Source organism: Ipomoea triloba, chromosome 6, assembly GCF_003576645.1.
Source record: "Ipomoea triloba cultivar NCNSP0323 chromosome 6, ASM357664v1".
NCBI lineage: Eukaryota > Viridiplantae > Streptophyta > Magnoliopsida > Solanales > Convolvulaceae > Ipomoea > Ipomoea triloba.
Window position 1 is genome coordinate 14,962,161 of NC_044921.1, and position 15,397 is coordinate 14,977,557.

The window sequence follows — 15,397 nt, forward strand, 5'->3', positions numbered from 1 at the left end:
GCGGTTAAAAATCGAAATTGAAACCGAACCAAACCGATTTATCAAAATAAGTGCTTGACAATTAGGGTTCTCCGCCAAGGGCAGCGGAGGCACTCTTTTTCTTCTCTCGACATCGGAATTATCGGACAATTTGGGTCCGCGTCAATGTCCTCCATCGGTTCTTCGTCTGAAACAACTTCTTTCTCCAAAGGCTCATAGTTATCTTTTCTACCCCATACATTGTTGGGAGTTTTGACTGGGGTTCGCCATTGGGTAGAGTCCGGTGACTTGAGGCCGGCTGAAATCGGGGTTTCTTGGACTATCACATCAATAGGTGATGTCGAGTGCTGCTTTGGCGATTCGCGTCCTCTCTTTGTTTTCTTCATATTGCGTTGCAGAAGCTCGGTGGTCTCCGGTGACTGAGTGGTCGCCGTAGGCGAGACTTTTTCAGACAAGTTTTCCGTAATTTCTCTCATTTCTTCTTCGTACTAATGATTTAGCATGGAGCTTGGAGAGGCAAACTATTCATGTTATAATTTATAAACTAATACTTTAATAATTTAATAAGTATTAAGTAATAACTTAATAAAATAATATAAATAATAAGTAACAACTAAGGGTGTGTTTGGAAACCCGGAAAATGATTTCCGAAAATTATTTTTCGGGTCTCCTTTGTTTGGAAATGCATGGAAAATGCAGTCAACGGAAAACAACTTCCGTTGACCATGGAAAATCATGCCATTTTTTCTGAAAAATGACTTATGGAATATTTTTCCAAAAGTTATTTTTCGGAGTTGGCTTTAGTGATGATTTGGCCAAATGGTCAAATCTCTAGGTTCCGGTGAACTGGTTTCCGGTTGAAACTAGTCCGTCGGACCACTTTTTTTTCTTTTTATAATAAATATCATTATTATATATGGAGTATATTATTATAATTATTTTATATTTTAATAAAATAATTAAAAAGTAAAACTATACAATTTTATACATTTTCCAGAAAATGAACCAAACATACAAATAATTTTTAGAATACAACCAAACACTTAAAATGAAAATGTTTTCTGTAAAATAACTCATTTTCCAGAAATCATTTTTCAGAAGTTATTTTCCTGCTTTCCAAACACACTCTAAATTAAACTAATAAGTAATATGCTAATAAGTAATAAATAATAACTAATAACTTAATAAGTAATAACTATTAACTTATTAAGTATTAACTATTTAAAATATTAAACGCATTACAATTATTAACACTTAAAATATTTTTTTAAAAAAAATTGGCACCCCCGAGAGCCTACCAATTTTTTCAACCTTGCTATAATATCAACTTTTTTTTTAGTTATTTTGACATAATGAATTAAATTACCTTATAATATATATATATATATATATATATATATATATATATATATATATATATATATATATATATATATATATATATATATATAAAATTTAAATTAGCATAACATAATTGTTTTCGTAGTTTGCTTTCCACTTTTTGTTTGAAACAAACAAAAAAAAAAAGAAAAAAAGAATCAGATCAAAATTATGAGATTATATGTGAGGCATTTTTTAAAATTCTATATTTACTAATATTTGTATTTACTGATATTCTAATTCAAAAGATCTCAAAACCAATATTTTAAATCATAAATTTAAATCAAATAAAATTATTTTGATTTTAATTTTTTGGATTGAAATTCACAAACAAAATAAATTTATAAAATTCTATAATAATAAAATAGAATATTTCAATTCTATCTAATAATTAGAATACGAGTCAATATCACCTCTACTGAGACTCAATTCACCCCATTCCATAACAACCGGGTGCCAATAGATCACAATGTCTTGGCAATTTTATATGAATTCTATCGCTTCTTCTTCTTTTTTCATGTTTAATTGATAAATATTGAGATGAGGCACCACTCTTAAATATGTGAATTTTAATTCATTAAATAACATTGTATTTAAATGTGAGACATTTATCTAATAACATTAGATTTTTTCAAACTCCGCAAATGTAAATAAGTTTAATTAATTTTTTTATTGAAGGTTTTTCTTCAATTATGTTTTTTTAAATGTCAAGTATAAAGTCAAAATAAAAATATTACATATAAATTATATTAATTTTAAATAAATTTATATTTCAAACTGGCACATTTACACAAATAAATATAAATTTATATATCATTCAATTAATCTAAACCTCCATTTCTAAATTCCAACCTTTAGTAGTTCGAGTTATTGGGCCATCACACTTATCGGGCCAATGATTTTTATCAAGCTAGCCCATTCGGGCCATCAACCTGTCAGTTTTGATTTTGTCGAGCTAGCCCATCGGGTTTGATCTAAGATTAACATCCTTAGATTAAACAATAATATGTATTGGAGCTCATCCAATTTCCACCCAACCCTTTTCTTGATTTTGTCCATCAAGGTACAATTCATACTCTCCATTTGTTTGCAACACTTAGGGTGGGGGCTATGACTACTCAAGTGTACCTGATTCTTTATTTTGCACAAAAATTATAGAACATAGTACTTCAAACTGCTTAGATATCCTAAATTAGCATAAGTAGTGTTTCCCTATGAAACAACGACACTAGGTTTTTGTGATGGTGGCTAATAGTTCAACCTCTACTCATTCGGTGAAGTAATCAATTACAACAATCATGAAATTTTACCGTTCTGAAACTACATGTAAAGTGCTCAAAAAATCAATATCCCATCATGTGAATGGAAGAGCAGTAAAGATGGATGGGGTGAAGTATGCAGGTAACTTTTTGGGAATAGGTGTAAACTGGTGATTGATCGGCATGTGGGAACTTATGCTAAACATTCTTATTGCATTGTCAACTAATACTATTGTTAGAGGAATTTTTTTTTTTTTTGAGTTAATGACATCTGAGGTCTTATGAGTTTGGTTGTTTCGTCATGTTTAGTCCTAAACTTTTAAATTGACCCTTCGTGGTCCTTTGACTTTCGAATTTCAACCTGTTTCCGTTACTTCAACCATTTCTGCCATGAAAAATAAGGACAAAACCGTCATTTCAATTCAACACAACCCAATTTCATATTTTTCTCTGTAAAAAAAAATCTCTAATTACACATAAGCATATTTAATTAAAACATTTTTAAAAAAATTTAACATATATAATCTAAGAGAAAAAAACTTAAATTCAAAACTTATTAAATGTGATTTATGAAATCAAATTACGAGTTTGTTTAGGCATATACGTATTACATCAATCAAATTTGTAAAGCAAAAAAGTTGCCTAATTTTTTCAATTTCATTAGCCCACCTTTCCCTTCAAGCACTCAAAATCTCCCGGTATTAACTTAGCTCAAACAAGAATCGGTATCTCAATCAATTCCTGTCATTTATGAGTAATAATTAATTCCCATTTATGCATTTTGCTTCATTTTTCTCATACCATTATTGATTTTTGCTTGAATTGTTAAAAAAGTTTGAAACTTTAACATATTTGAGGCATACTTGTATTACTCTCTGCAACCTAGAAGAGGCGCCACCGCTGCGTCGAGGTCAATCTCAACCACCAGCGTCCACGTGACGGTGTTGGACGGTCTGGTGAACGTGAACTTGCTCTTCACGGTGCGCGGTGTTCGTGAGGGCTGTCCCTAGCGACTCCGAGGTAGAAAAGCTTAGAAGAGAGCTCCATTTGCTACGCGGGGATTGATTAGGGATTGAAGAAACTCTTGGTTTTCGAGGTGGTCTCTTTTAGTTTCTCCATGTTCTGTTCGCCATTAGGTAATTGGGGATTTTTTTATAAAAACAAACGACATTGGGTTGTGTTGAATTGAAATGACGGTTTTGCCCTTATTTTTCACGGCCTAAACAGTTGTAAGTAACAGAAGGACCACTGCCGGTTAAAATTCGAAAGTCAAAGGACCATCGATGGTCAATTTGAAAGTTTATGACTAAATGTGACGAAACCATCAAACTCGGAGGACCTCAGATGACATTAACTTTTTTTTTTTTTTTTTTTTNTTTTTTTTTTTTTTTTTTTTGCCAAGGTATGAGTACCATGATGGGAAGAACATCCATGCTTCAATTCCTCAATGACCTGCTTAGCTTCTTGTGGAGTTAAGCACTTCAACAATGGTCTCATGAATAATTGCATATACAATTTTTTCTCTATTTGTGACATGTTTCTTGTCCATTAATTTATCTTTGATCTCGGTGGGTTGAAATGCTAAAGCTTTGAGCCGATGATATTGAGTCATTTAGTCATTTATACTTACCCAAATATCACAAACCTAACCTATGGTTTGTAAGAGTACATCAAATATTTTCATTTATAAATTGACTAATCTAGTAGAAAATAATTCCACATTAATGGTGTGTTTGGAAAGCAGGAAAATGATTTCTAGAAAATGAGTCATTTTCCGGAAAACATTTTCCTTTCTTGTGTTTGGCTGCAAAACAAAAAACTGTGTTTGTGTGTTTGGTTCATTTTCCAGAAAATGGGTAGGAAAATGAACAGAATTATATAATTGAATATTTTAATTAATTTGTTTAAATATAACAACCTTTATAACAAATATACAATCTAAAAATAAAATAATCACAAAAAAATAATATCTAAAAAAAAACATAAAAACAAATAAACTTCTCTCATAAAATTAATAAAAAAAAATAAATAAACAAAAAACAAAAATAAATACAGTGGCGACTGGTTTCTGGTTTAACTAGGAAACCAGTCGGCGTGAAACCAATCGTGGCCGACTAGTTTCCTGGTTTGGAAACCAGTCAGACTGGTATCCAAACCAGTCGGCCAGACTGGTTTCCGGGCGACTGGTTTCGAAAACCAGTCGCCGTCAGATTATGTGTGCTGAAAGATATTTTCATATCTCAGATATGAAAATATTAATTTTCAAAAATAAATTATAAGTGAAAAATAAATAGAAGGAGTTGAAGATGGCAAGAAGATCGAATGAAGATGAAGAAGCTGAAGCATTTTGGTGGAGGAAGAAGCAAAGTTGTTAAGCAAACAAACTTCCGAAAAATGACTTCCCTCAAAAAAAATGGGAAGTCATTTTTCATAAAATGGGAGTTATTTTCCATTGACCAAGATGTTCATTTCCATTGACTCTATTTTCCCCTCCTTCCCAAACACCAAAAACCCGAAAAATGATTAATCATTTTCCGGGTTTCCAAACACAGTGTTTGGAAAGTAGGAAAATGACTTCTGGAAAATGTTTTCTGAAAAATGAGTCATTTTCCGGAAAATCGATTCATTTTCAGTGTTTGGATGTATTCTGGAAAACTGTCTTTGTGTGTTTGGTTCGTTTTATGGAAAATGAGTAGAATTGTATAATTATATATTTTTATTATTTTATTTAAAATATTAAAATTATTATAATAAGATAAAAATAATATTTTTAAGTAATAATTTTTTTTTTTAAATAAACCCCTCCCCCCTCTGGTTTCCGGAGGAAACCAGAGCAACTGGTTTCCGCGGGAAACCAGAGCACTGCTCCTCTGGTTTCCGAGGGAAACCAGAGCACTGCTCCTCTGATTTTCGGCGTCGGAAATCATAGCATGTGACAAGTTATTTTCCGCCATTTTGGCCTCATTTTCTCACTCAACAGAAAAATTTTCCGTTAATGAGAAATCATTTTTCGGGTTTCTAAACACAGCCTAAAAAGTAAAAAAATAAAAATAAAAATAAAAATCTTCTTGATTCACCCAAGTATTTTCCTCTTCGATCTTGCCATAATAAGCTTCCATCTTTTCTATAGCCAAACAACTCCTGATAATTTCAATTTTCAAAAGTAATCCCCACAGTAAATTTGATGCATTCCATCTACCAAAATCGAAAGTATATTACACCCGAAATAGCCAACTTGCCCTCTTCTCTGCCTGACTAGCCTATCGAATTTTCACCTTCCCAAGCGTTCTCGATCGCGCCGCTTGTCAGGTCTGTCTCTTAGACTGTTTGCTCCTCACTCTACCGGTGCTTCTTTTTCTCTTCAATGCTAGGGTTATCGATGCAAGTCCCGTGATTGATCAGAGCCGGAGTTTTTTCTTTTCTTTTTAGTTTGGGGGTGAGTGCGTGGGGTTGCTGTTTGTGTGAAATAGTAAGACAGTGATAAAGACGGAATTTTTATGAACCCGTTCTTGGGAATTTTGTGTGTACTATTTCTTATAGGATCGTTTGCTGATACGTCCTTAAAGATTGAGCCTATGAATTTAGATATTGTTAGGAATTGAGGGTTGATGGATTTTGATTGTTGAGTTTCAATTGGTTAAATTCTGGGTTTGTGAATTTTTGTTTTTTGAGTTCACCTGTTCTTGATAAAATATTCTAAGAGGGAACTTCTTGTTTTTCATTGGGGAGTCTTCTTCAGTCGGTTTGTGTACCTCATTGAGTGTTGATAGGTTAGTGCCTGAATTTTGTGTTCATAAGATGGGTTTCTTTGTCAATTGATGCCATTGATGAAATATCAATGGTGAGTCCATGCATAATTTCATTTCTCATTTATAAATGAATTCCTCCAAATAAGAATTGCATTTTTTGTATAGGCTTAGAGTTTAGTTTTGTACAGAGTAGAATAGATATGGATACTGTATCCTTAATTGTTGAATGGAGCTTGAATTCTGTTCTTTGATTTTTCTTTACTCAAGTGCTTATTTGTTTCTGATAATTGTTTTCTTTCTCTTGAGCTTTTGATTTCAAGTAAATTTGATTGTTGGTTTTCATTTTTCTGTTTTTTCTCTGTGACTAGCTAATATTTGTTATGCACATTTGTTTTGTTCCTTGATTGAGATGATGCAAATAATCTCAACTTAGAAAATGGGAAGTATTATAGTGAAAGGGTAGTTTGGTGCTTGAGACCCCTGCTGGTCGAGTCCCTTCGTACTGTGATAAATGATAGTCTATCACTTGCTGGCCTCAAAATCTTCACATATTAAAAAAGTTAGGCTTCAAAGTATTACTTAATGCAGCATGTTGACCTCATTGAGGTTTTCTTCTGGAAACACACAATTGAGTCACTTCTAGTTGTCTGTGCAGGAACACTGAAATGCCTTTCCTCATCCACACATCCTTGATTCTGCTATATTCCCCATCCCACAATGTAGGCTATTAGAAACATTCTTTCTTTCATTTTGATTTGAATGAAGTTGGAGGGTTATTAGTTGCCCATACTTGAGCAATCCAATGACATGTCTATGCATATTTTGTACATTCCTATGCCAAATGTTTCTTCTTATCTTCTACTCCCCTTCTTGGCACATTCTATCTTATAAGGTATTATTATTATTGTTGTTCTTGTTCTTGTTTTCAGTTCTTAAGTTGTCGGTTCTTATGTGTTCAGGTGTTAGTGAGAAAGGGATAAGATGGGTAATAATGGAGCCGAGTGTATAAAAGTTTCTGGGAATGATGAGGTTGAATGTCCAGAGACCACTGTTGAGATCAAGATAAAGACATTGGACTCTCAAACATACACATTGCGAGTAGATAAATGTGTAAATACCTTCTTTCTTTATCCCCCATTCCCGTTTATTGTACTCCACATGAAAGATGTGTATTTGTTGCAAGGAAGTCTCTTTGTTTCAATCATTGAGCACTTATTTTGAGATCAATATTTGTCTGTGCACACCTACTCTTTCATATTTAAAGAAAATTGAAAACTTGCATTCACATCTTAATTAGAAGTGAAAATGCATTTTCTGGTACATTTTGAACCTGGCAAAGATCCACTCTTTGAGGTTTTCTGCTTGGTTATAAATGATCTCATGGAAGTTTCAGCGCTTCTTTCTCAATGTGTTCATTTCACTGCAGGTTCCTGTTCCTGCACTCAAGGACCAAATTGCTACAGTTACTGGTGTCTTGTCAGAACAGCAGCGGCTTATATGCCGCGGAAAAGTTTTGAAAGATGATCAACTTCTTTCAGCTTATCGTATCCTCATGTGTCTCATTTAACTTTTGAGGAAATACTAGACAGCTATGATTCAGACCTAGTTATTGGATACAATGTTTTTCGTTTTCTTAGTGCACACCTCTCTGATACATTCCGTCTGCCCATAAGAAACTTCATGTTATTGACTGAGTGCTCTTACTTGTTGAGAATGCATTTTTACATTTTGTATTCTTGAAATTCACTTTAGTATCCATTGCACCCTTCTTTCAATTTTATTGACGTGGACTACTTTGGTACTGCCATTGAATTAGTTGATGTTGATTGAAGAAAGGGTTTGAGAGGCCTAACACCAATAAATATTTTCTGAGTTTCTCGGCAGACTATTGATGCATGAACAGAATTTCTTTGTTTGAATGTGACATTATCATTCTCTGTTATGTCTACTATAATGTTCTCTCATGAACCACTTTTGTATGTTATTTCTTATGATCCTCAAGTGTGGATCAAGGTACATATTGTGACAGACTGATTTATTTGTGTTGCTTCTGACTTTTTTCCTCTTGCAATTAAAACCCACTTTCCTCTTGGTTTTTTTTGGTGGGAGGTGTATCTGTTGTTTTATAAGTTGTAATTGTCTATGCTCTTATTTTCTGCAGCTTTTTTTTTTATGGTTGTAAACTGTTTTCATGGGTAAAATCTTGATTTTGTGCACTGATGTAGATACCTGAGTACCTTAATGAATCTTTTATTAGATGTGGAAGATGGGCACACTCTGCATCTGGTTGTGAGGCAACCAGGATCAGAAAGCAATCCTGATCCTCAAGGTTCGTTACTCTAAGCCACAGATAATTCTTCAATAAAATCAATGTGTGCTTCATATAAGATTTAAATAACTTGACCTTTATTATGGTTTTGCTCCTGCTTCTGTTAGCTCTCTGCTTTATATGGATAGTGAACTTTTCTTGCAATTGTGAGTTTGTGACCATTTTTTTGTTTGTTTTAAAAAATAAAGTGAGCATTGGCTTTGTTGTTTTATTGAAATCTCTTAACCATTTAAGATTTTTGGTTAAAATCACTTATACCCTACCCACCACACCACCTAGTATGCGCACACACATACACACACACTCTCTCTCTATGAGAACATGGACTTGTAAAAAGCGAGGATTGATCCTGCCCATTAGAGTTCATCAATGGTTGAGGGTTTTAGTAACAAAAAACACGGGGTCAATTTTATAATTATTGCAAACTTTCAAGTTTGTAATATTTATAAAACTGACCCCACCTCTTTTCCCCTTATCTTTCAGCAACCCTCAATTTTTGATCTACCCAAATAGATGGATTAGATCAGTCCTCACTTTTTTCTTGGGAGCATTTTCTCACTTGAACCCTCCCCTATATATATATATATATATATATATATATATATATATATATAGGCAACATCAATGGGATCTGTTATTAAATGTTTTTGAAGTTTTTATTATCTAGTATTCTCAGCCAAGGACAATGAAATTGCAGGAACCTCTACTTCATCAGGATTAGGGAATGCTCAAGGCAGTCCATCGGGTCCTGGTCTATTTGTGGGTACTTTAAATCTTTCTGAACATGGTGATGGTGCTTTCCCTGATATGAGTCGGGTAACCATAGTTTTACCACTCACATTTGCCTTTATGTACATGAATCAGTGAACTCAAATCATTTTATTCCTTTCATAATGTAGATTGTCTCAGCTGTACTTGGTTCCATTGGAATTGCAAGTCTTGGGAGTGGAAGTGAGGGGATTGATCTCAATGTAAGTTTTATTAGACGGTTTTCTAAATTTTAGTTTTCTTTTTGAGGTTGCAGTTCCTTTTTAATTTCTTATTGTATTATCTGTTTTATCCTTGGAAGATTATTGTTGTCCCTTTCCTCCCTTGTAAATTGTCTGGGAAGGGGGAGGTAAACTCACAACCTCAAGGTTGTGGATGTAGGGGCTTCTTTGCATTAAATAAGCTAGCACTGGAGTGAGGATTAAAGAGATAAAAGCTTGTGGAGGGAGGAGTTCCTGTGCTTAACAACATCTATTTATATGTGTATTATTTTGACACTAAGTGTTGAATATTAGGAAACCTTTATTGAATATTAGGAAACTGCTAGTAGGGTGGACTTAGTTTCCTATTCCTATTAGGGTCGATTTGGTTTAGTATATATAGAGGTACTTAGGAACATAGAGAATAATCTGTTGTACTCTTTCACTATAATATATTCATATATTCTATTATTCTCTGGTTTTCTCACATACTTTGCTTCCGCCTAACTGGCGGGTGGTTGTTATTCTCCACCCGCCAGGTCTTTCAATCCCTCAATTTCAACACTAAGCATGCATAGTGTATATGAACTGTCCTTTTCTGGGCAAGGGATGATGACTGTGAGTTATACATTTTATGAAGATGATGCTGGTTGTAACAGCCTCATTTTTTCTTGAATTATTAACCAGGGTCTTGGTAATCTGAGAAATTCTCTAAGACTGCAGAATGAGCAAGGTGGTTTAAGGGATCAATCTAGTTCCAGTTCTGATGCTTCTGCTCGTCAGGCAGATGTTCCGCTGGATTCCATGCAACTTCCGGTAAATTTCACAGGGCCTTCTGAGGATGCAGATAACCTCTCTTACATTATTCTCTAAATTTGAATGCCTTCCTTTGTTATATTAAAGTTCATATTCTTCTTAATCCTCCTTAATGTCACTTGAAATTTCTTTAACTCTCTTCTATGTTTTTCCTTACCAATACATTGCTAATCAAAAGTGATTTTCCTGCAGGTTATTACAGACTCTTTGACAACTTTGTCCCAGTACTTGACCCATTTGAGGGAGACAAGTGGTAATATGTGGATTCTATATATCAAGTCTAGAGGAAAAAGCTGGTACTCTCAGTTCTCTAATATGTTTTACGCTGTGATTTGCAGTTGGAGGGCAGAGTGGAATTTCACTAGCTTCTGGCGCTAATGGAAGCAACAGACAAGATTCTGATGCTTCTTCGCATTCAACTGGGCAGGGAGGCCTTCCAACACCAGAATCGTTGGCAGAGGTGTTGCAATCCACTAGAAGATTAATTGTTGAGCAAGCTGCAGAATTCTTGTTGGTAATGCTCTTGAGCGCTCATGTAATATGATTCTAATATGGTTTTAAACTAGTTTAAAAAAAACTGTAACTTTGCTATTCTTTTGAGGAAGAGTAATGCAACAATTACTCCTAAACAAAGTAGAAAGTACTCTGACTCTTAAATTAAACAAGATAGGTTTAGGTCTCATTATGCCAAGGTTAAGAATACTGTACTCAACTTTACGTTTATTTTCTGAGAGGTTGTTTCTAGAGTTTGAACCCATGATCAATGAAGCATGATATGCACATGGATACAAACACATGATATTTCAAAAAGAAGGAGACATGATTTCATTATTATTAAAAAAATGTTAAATTATTATAATAGCATGAAATTGCCCCCAAAGATTCAAAGAAGTGTCAGAGTTAGTTAAGTCATCAAGTTACATAAGTCAGCAAAGGTTAAAAATAACTAAATTTCACTACTCAAATTTCTTAAAACTTCTTCACCATCATTAATCTGTGTTCTTGACATGTCCCCCACAAAAAGTCAATACATGATATTTGGTCCCCAACATGTGTTTTGACAGTGTTCAAAGAGTATTGGTGCTGGGTATGAGTGCAGCACATACATGTGACTATAAATTTGGTTTCTGTGCTTTCCAGGCAAATGAACTGGGGCTTGACTAGAAGATATACAACTGCTAATTTGGTAGTAACTGGCATATACAGCTTGTGGGCACAGTATCAAAATTATAGCTTCACTTCATTGAAAAGTGAATGAAAGTGATCTGAATATGATATATTTGCTAAGAATTAACAGGCTTCTCTTAGTTGATTTTGTAATCATTTTCTGTTTCATTAATAAATTTTCTTTATGAACTTCAGTTCAAAGAAGGATGTAGAATATTTACAACAAATAGATAGGATTTAGGTTCAGGTGTTACATTTTCCTCATCTAGAGTGGGATTAAGTCTTAATTGAGCTTAGGGAGGATATAGTATATGATATGGTGAGAAAAAGAATATCTCAACCTTGGAGTGGCTTAGAAATGAAATAAACAGGATACCAACTTTTTATTTATTTGATTTCTGGGTAAGATGGAACTGAAAACTTGCATATCTGAACTGGATTAAATTCAACATTTTTATTTTCTAGAGGTGTGTATATGATTTTTGCCATAAAATATTTCATGTCATGTAGCAGTTATATAATCCAACAGATTCTAGACGCCTTTGTTTACCTTGTAAGGCCTGGTCTTTCTAATCCTTGTTTTTCCTAATCACTTAACTATATTAGAAAGAAAACATCACATGCTTTGTGATTATGGATTTATGCTTAAGTTTCTCATTATAAGAGATAAAGTAATACCTTCACTTTGGATGTAGTAATGAGCGTATAGTAATTTTTTTCACAGCAACTGTCAAGACAACTGGAGAATCAAGGAAATGTGACAGATACAGTAGAGAGAATGAGGATTCAAAGACTTGCTTTAAGCTCAGGAGCTTTTTTTCAACATTTAGGTGCTTTATTACTCGAGCTTGGCCGGACCACAATGACATTACAAATGGGTCAAACACCAGTAAGTTTACTTTTCCTTTCCGGAATTGATTATTATTTTGCAAGCTTTATACCACCTGGTATGTGGTGGAAATTTGTTTTTATTCTACTGGAAAACAACCAAAATTTTACTGATGGATTCAAAACCTAGGATAATGCTGTGGTGAATGCGGGACCTGCTGTTTTTGTTTCTGCAACTGGGACCAATCCAATAATGGTTCAGGTTTTGTTATTTTCTAATCTAGTGCAGATACATACTCATCTTTTGAAGTATCTTGTTATGCATTCTTAAGTTGGTGTGTATTCTGACTTTAATATATTGGGAAACTTGTGCAGCCACAACCTTTTCAAGCAGGGACTGGAATTGGCGCAATTCCCTTTGGATCTGTACATGGCTCTGGAATTTCTGGGGGCCCTGTCGGTTCTGGTTTCATTCCTAGAAATATTGATATCAGAATACGAACAGGTAGCATTCTTGTGTCTGTCAAAGGTTCATGTGATCTCCATTTATCTATATCAACACAATAAAATGCCTGCAAAGTTGAGTTTGGTATTGTATGCTGACATATGATTCAGTCTTGTAAATTGCTCTTCTTGATGCTTGTCACTGCGTGATACAACAGATGTGGATCATGTGTCCTTGAATTATCTCTGCTTCCTCTTGAAATCTAATAGAACTCACTATTGCCACTAGGTGGTGCATATATGCCAAGCATTGTTAACAGAAGAGATCCAACTGGTCCCCAGACTCTGGGGCAAGTTGTTCATGGAGCTCCTAATGCTGAAAATTCCATTCAAGGCACTGAAGGTACTAGAAGCTCTACCACCAGGGGGGTGGAGGTGAGGGTACTTCCTATTAGGACTTTGGTTGCCGCAGTTCCTGCTTCTGTTGGACGTGCAGCTTCTGATTCAGCTCGAGGTTCTATGGGGATATTCAGTCCAGTTTTAGGTAGAGTTCAGCATCTCAGTTCCGAAAATGCTAATAATTCAAGTGCTTCACAAGGATCTCATCAAAATCATCCCCACAATGTTGAGATTGGACAACAGCCAATCCCTGATGCTGCAGGACAGAGAAATGTTAGACTTTTTGGAGTTAATGGTAGTGTGCTATTTTTCATCTTATTTATCTTCTATTGACACCCTTATTCTTCTCCTTCCTGCTCTATTGTTGATTTATGAGTTATCTGATAAAACATGTAAGCAACAAGTTCTGCAAACTTGATTGTTTCAGTCAATCGTAGCTCAACTGGTGAAATGTCAAGTAGAGTTGAGCACTTTTTGAGAGCATTATTCCCTGGTGAGCAGCTTGAGAATGTCAGTGTCCATGGCATGAATACTCATTCTGCTGCTGGTGAGAGCGTTGCAACCCAAAATGCTGCTGCTTCTCAAGAGACGGGAGCAATAGAAGATGGAGTGTTTTTATCCAATATACTACGTCACATCTTGCCCATTGTATCTGAAAGCACAGAAACAGCACCTAATATCCCACCACCCACTGAACAAGTAGATGTTGCTGAGGATAGAAGTACACAAGCTTCTACACAGGTAAGCTATCATTTAACATCCTCTCTGTGGACTTAAGATGATTAGGTGGTAACATACTCTCATAATATGTTTTAAAGGATAACTGCATCTTGATGAAATATAAAATTCATCCTGATTAGTGCAAGAATTATTACTTATTAGAGCATTGCACGATTGCAGGCTCAAGATAATATAGAGCAAGCAACCTCCTCTCGACGTCGACGTGACCCTCGATTGCAACCAGGCTCAAAACGTCAAAAGGTATTTCTTTTTTTTTTTTTTCGACCTGGCTGCTTTCCCCAGCTTACTGAAGGAGACGAAACCTTCACCAGACACACGTACACATTCATGAAAAGTGAGGAAAACAAATTGAGGGCAAAATTTCTCTCAGATAATACTATTTACTCATTTGGTCACTACTAGGTTGAAGTAGGCTATAACCATGATAGTGGAGGTCAGCATTCCATGGTTTGTTGTGGAGATAGGATAATGTAAGAGTAACCTCTGCTGATATCTAGGGATAGATATAATATAAGTGGAATATGAATTGCATAATTGCCTCTAAGCTCATTACCTCTCTGGGTTTTGTACCTTAGGAAAAAAAAAAAAAAGAACCTAAAGGAAATGATGTTTTTATTCACTTGGAAGTCAAGAAGCTACTCTTGGGAAAGATAACAGCTTTCTTTTTTCTTTTCCATGCTAAATATTTGATGGGATTATGCTATTCTACCGTCTCTCGTCTTTTAATGTTGGTCATTCACACTGCATAGAGTTTTAGTAGATAATTGGAGTGCAGTTAACCAGCTCTACTTGAATTTGGGTCCCAATATTATATTGATTGTTAATTTATGTCGATAAGTCTATTTGTTCAATGTATGACCCAAGAGTAAAGCTCATCAACTGTATATTGTGTAACATCTAATTGGAGCTAGTTTTGAGAGAAAGGGAGCTGATCCATTTCTCATTAAATTTTTGTGATGGCAAAATCCTTCTTTATTGGTTGAACTTATAATTTAACTCCCATGGCTGTGTGCATATCTCATGTTGGGTTTTCCTGGAAGTAATTGTTTAATTTTATAACACAGCGGGAGTGATTTCAAGAGTTGAGGTGGACTGATTGCAGCTGGATAATATGCTTATGGATATGATATTTTGATTTGTATTATAGAACTGAAAACTCTGCTTTGCCGGCAAAGGTTTCTGGGACTCTTTGCTCGAATCCGAGGAACATTTTTCTTTCGAGTACTCAATAAGATTTTCTGTATTCTGAACCATATGATACTTTGATGATTTAAATGTGAAGGGTTACCTAATGGTATTTTGAGCTTTTTTTTTTTTTTTTTTTTTTTTTTTTTTTTT

At 34.6% G+C, this 15,397-nt stretch overlaps 1 protein-coding gene across 5 annotated transcripts; it reads left to right on the forward strand.

The window, feature by feature from the left end:
• The first annotated feature begins 5,780 nt into the window (after nt 1–5,780).
• LOC116022676 (ubiquitin-like domain-containing protein CIP73) lies at nt 5,781–15,362 on the forward strand. Of its 5 annotated transcripts, XM_031263485.1 has the most exons (17): nt 5,787–5,864; nt 5,896–5,927; nt 7,327–7,477; nt 7,794–7,911; nt 8,625–8,696; nt 9,394–9,512; nt 9,596–9,667; nt 10,352–10,480; nt 10,673–10,733; nt 10,819–10,994; nt 12,372–12,536; nt 12,666–12,737; nt 12,851–12,980; nt 13,209–13,613; nt 13,746–14,059; nt 14,219–14,299; nt 15,124–15,362. In XM_031263485.1, the coding sequence occupies exons 3-17, from the start codon at nt 7,349–7,351 to the stop codon at nt 15,130–15,132; spliced, it is 2,052 nt and encodes a 683-aa protein (XP_031119345.1). In that variant the 5' UTR covers nt 5,787–5,864; nt 5,896–5,927; nt 7,327–7,348; the 3' UTR covers nt 15,133–15,362. The 5 variants fall into 5 exon arrangements, with proteins under 5 accessions (XP_031119344.1, XP_031119345.1, XP_031119347.1 ...); XM_031263484.1 differs by having other exon boundaries at nt 5,781–5,927; XM_031263487.1 differs by lacking the exon at nt 5,787–5,864 and having other exon boundaries at nt 5,918–6,054.
• The last annotated feature ends 35 nt before the right edge of the window (nt 15,363–15,397 follow it).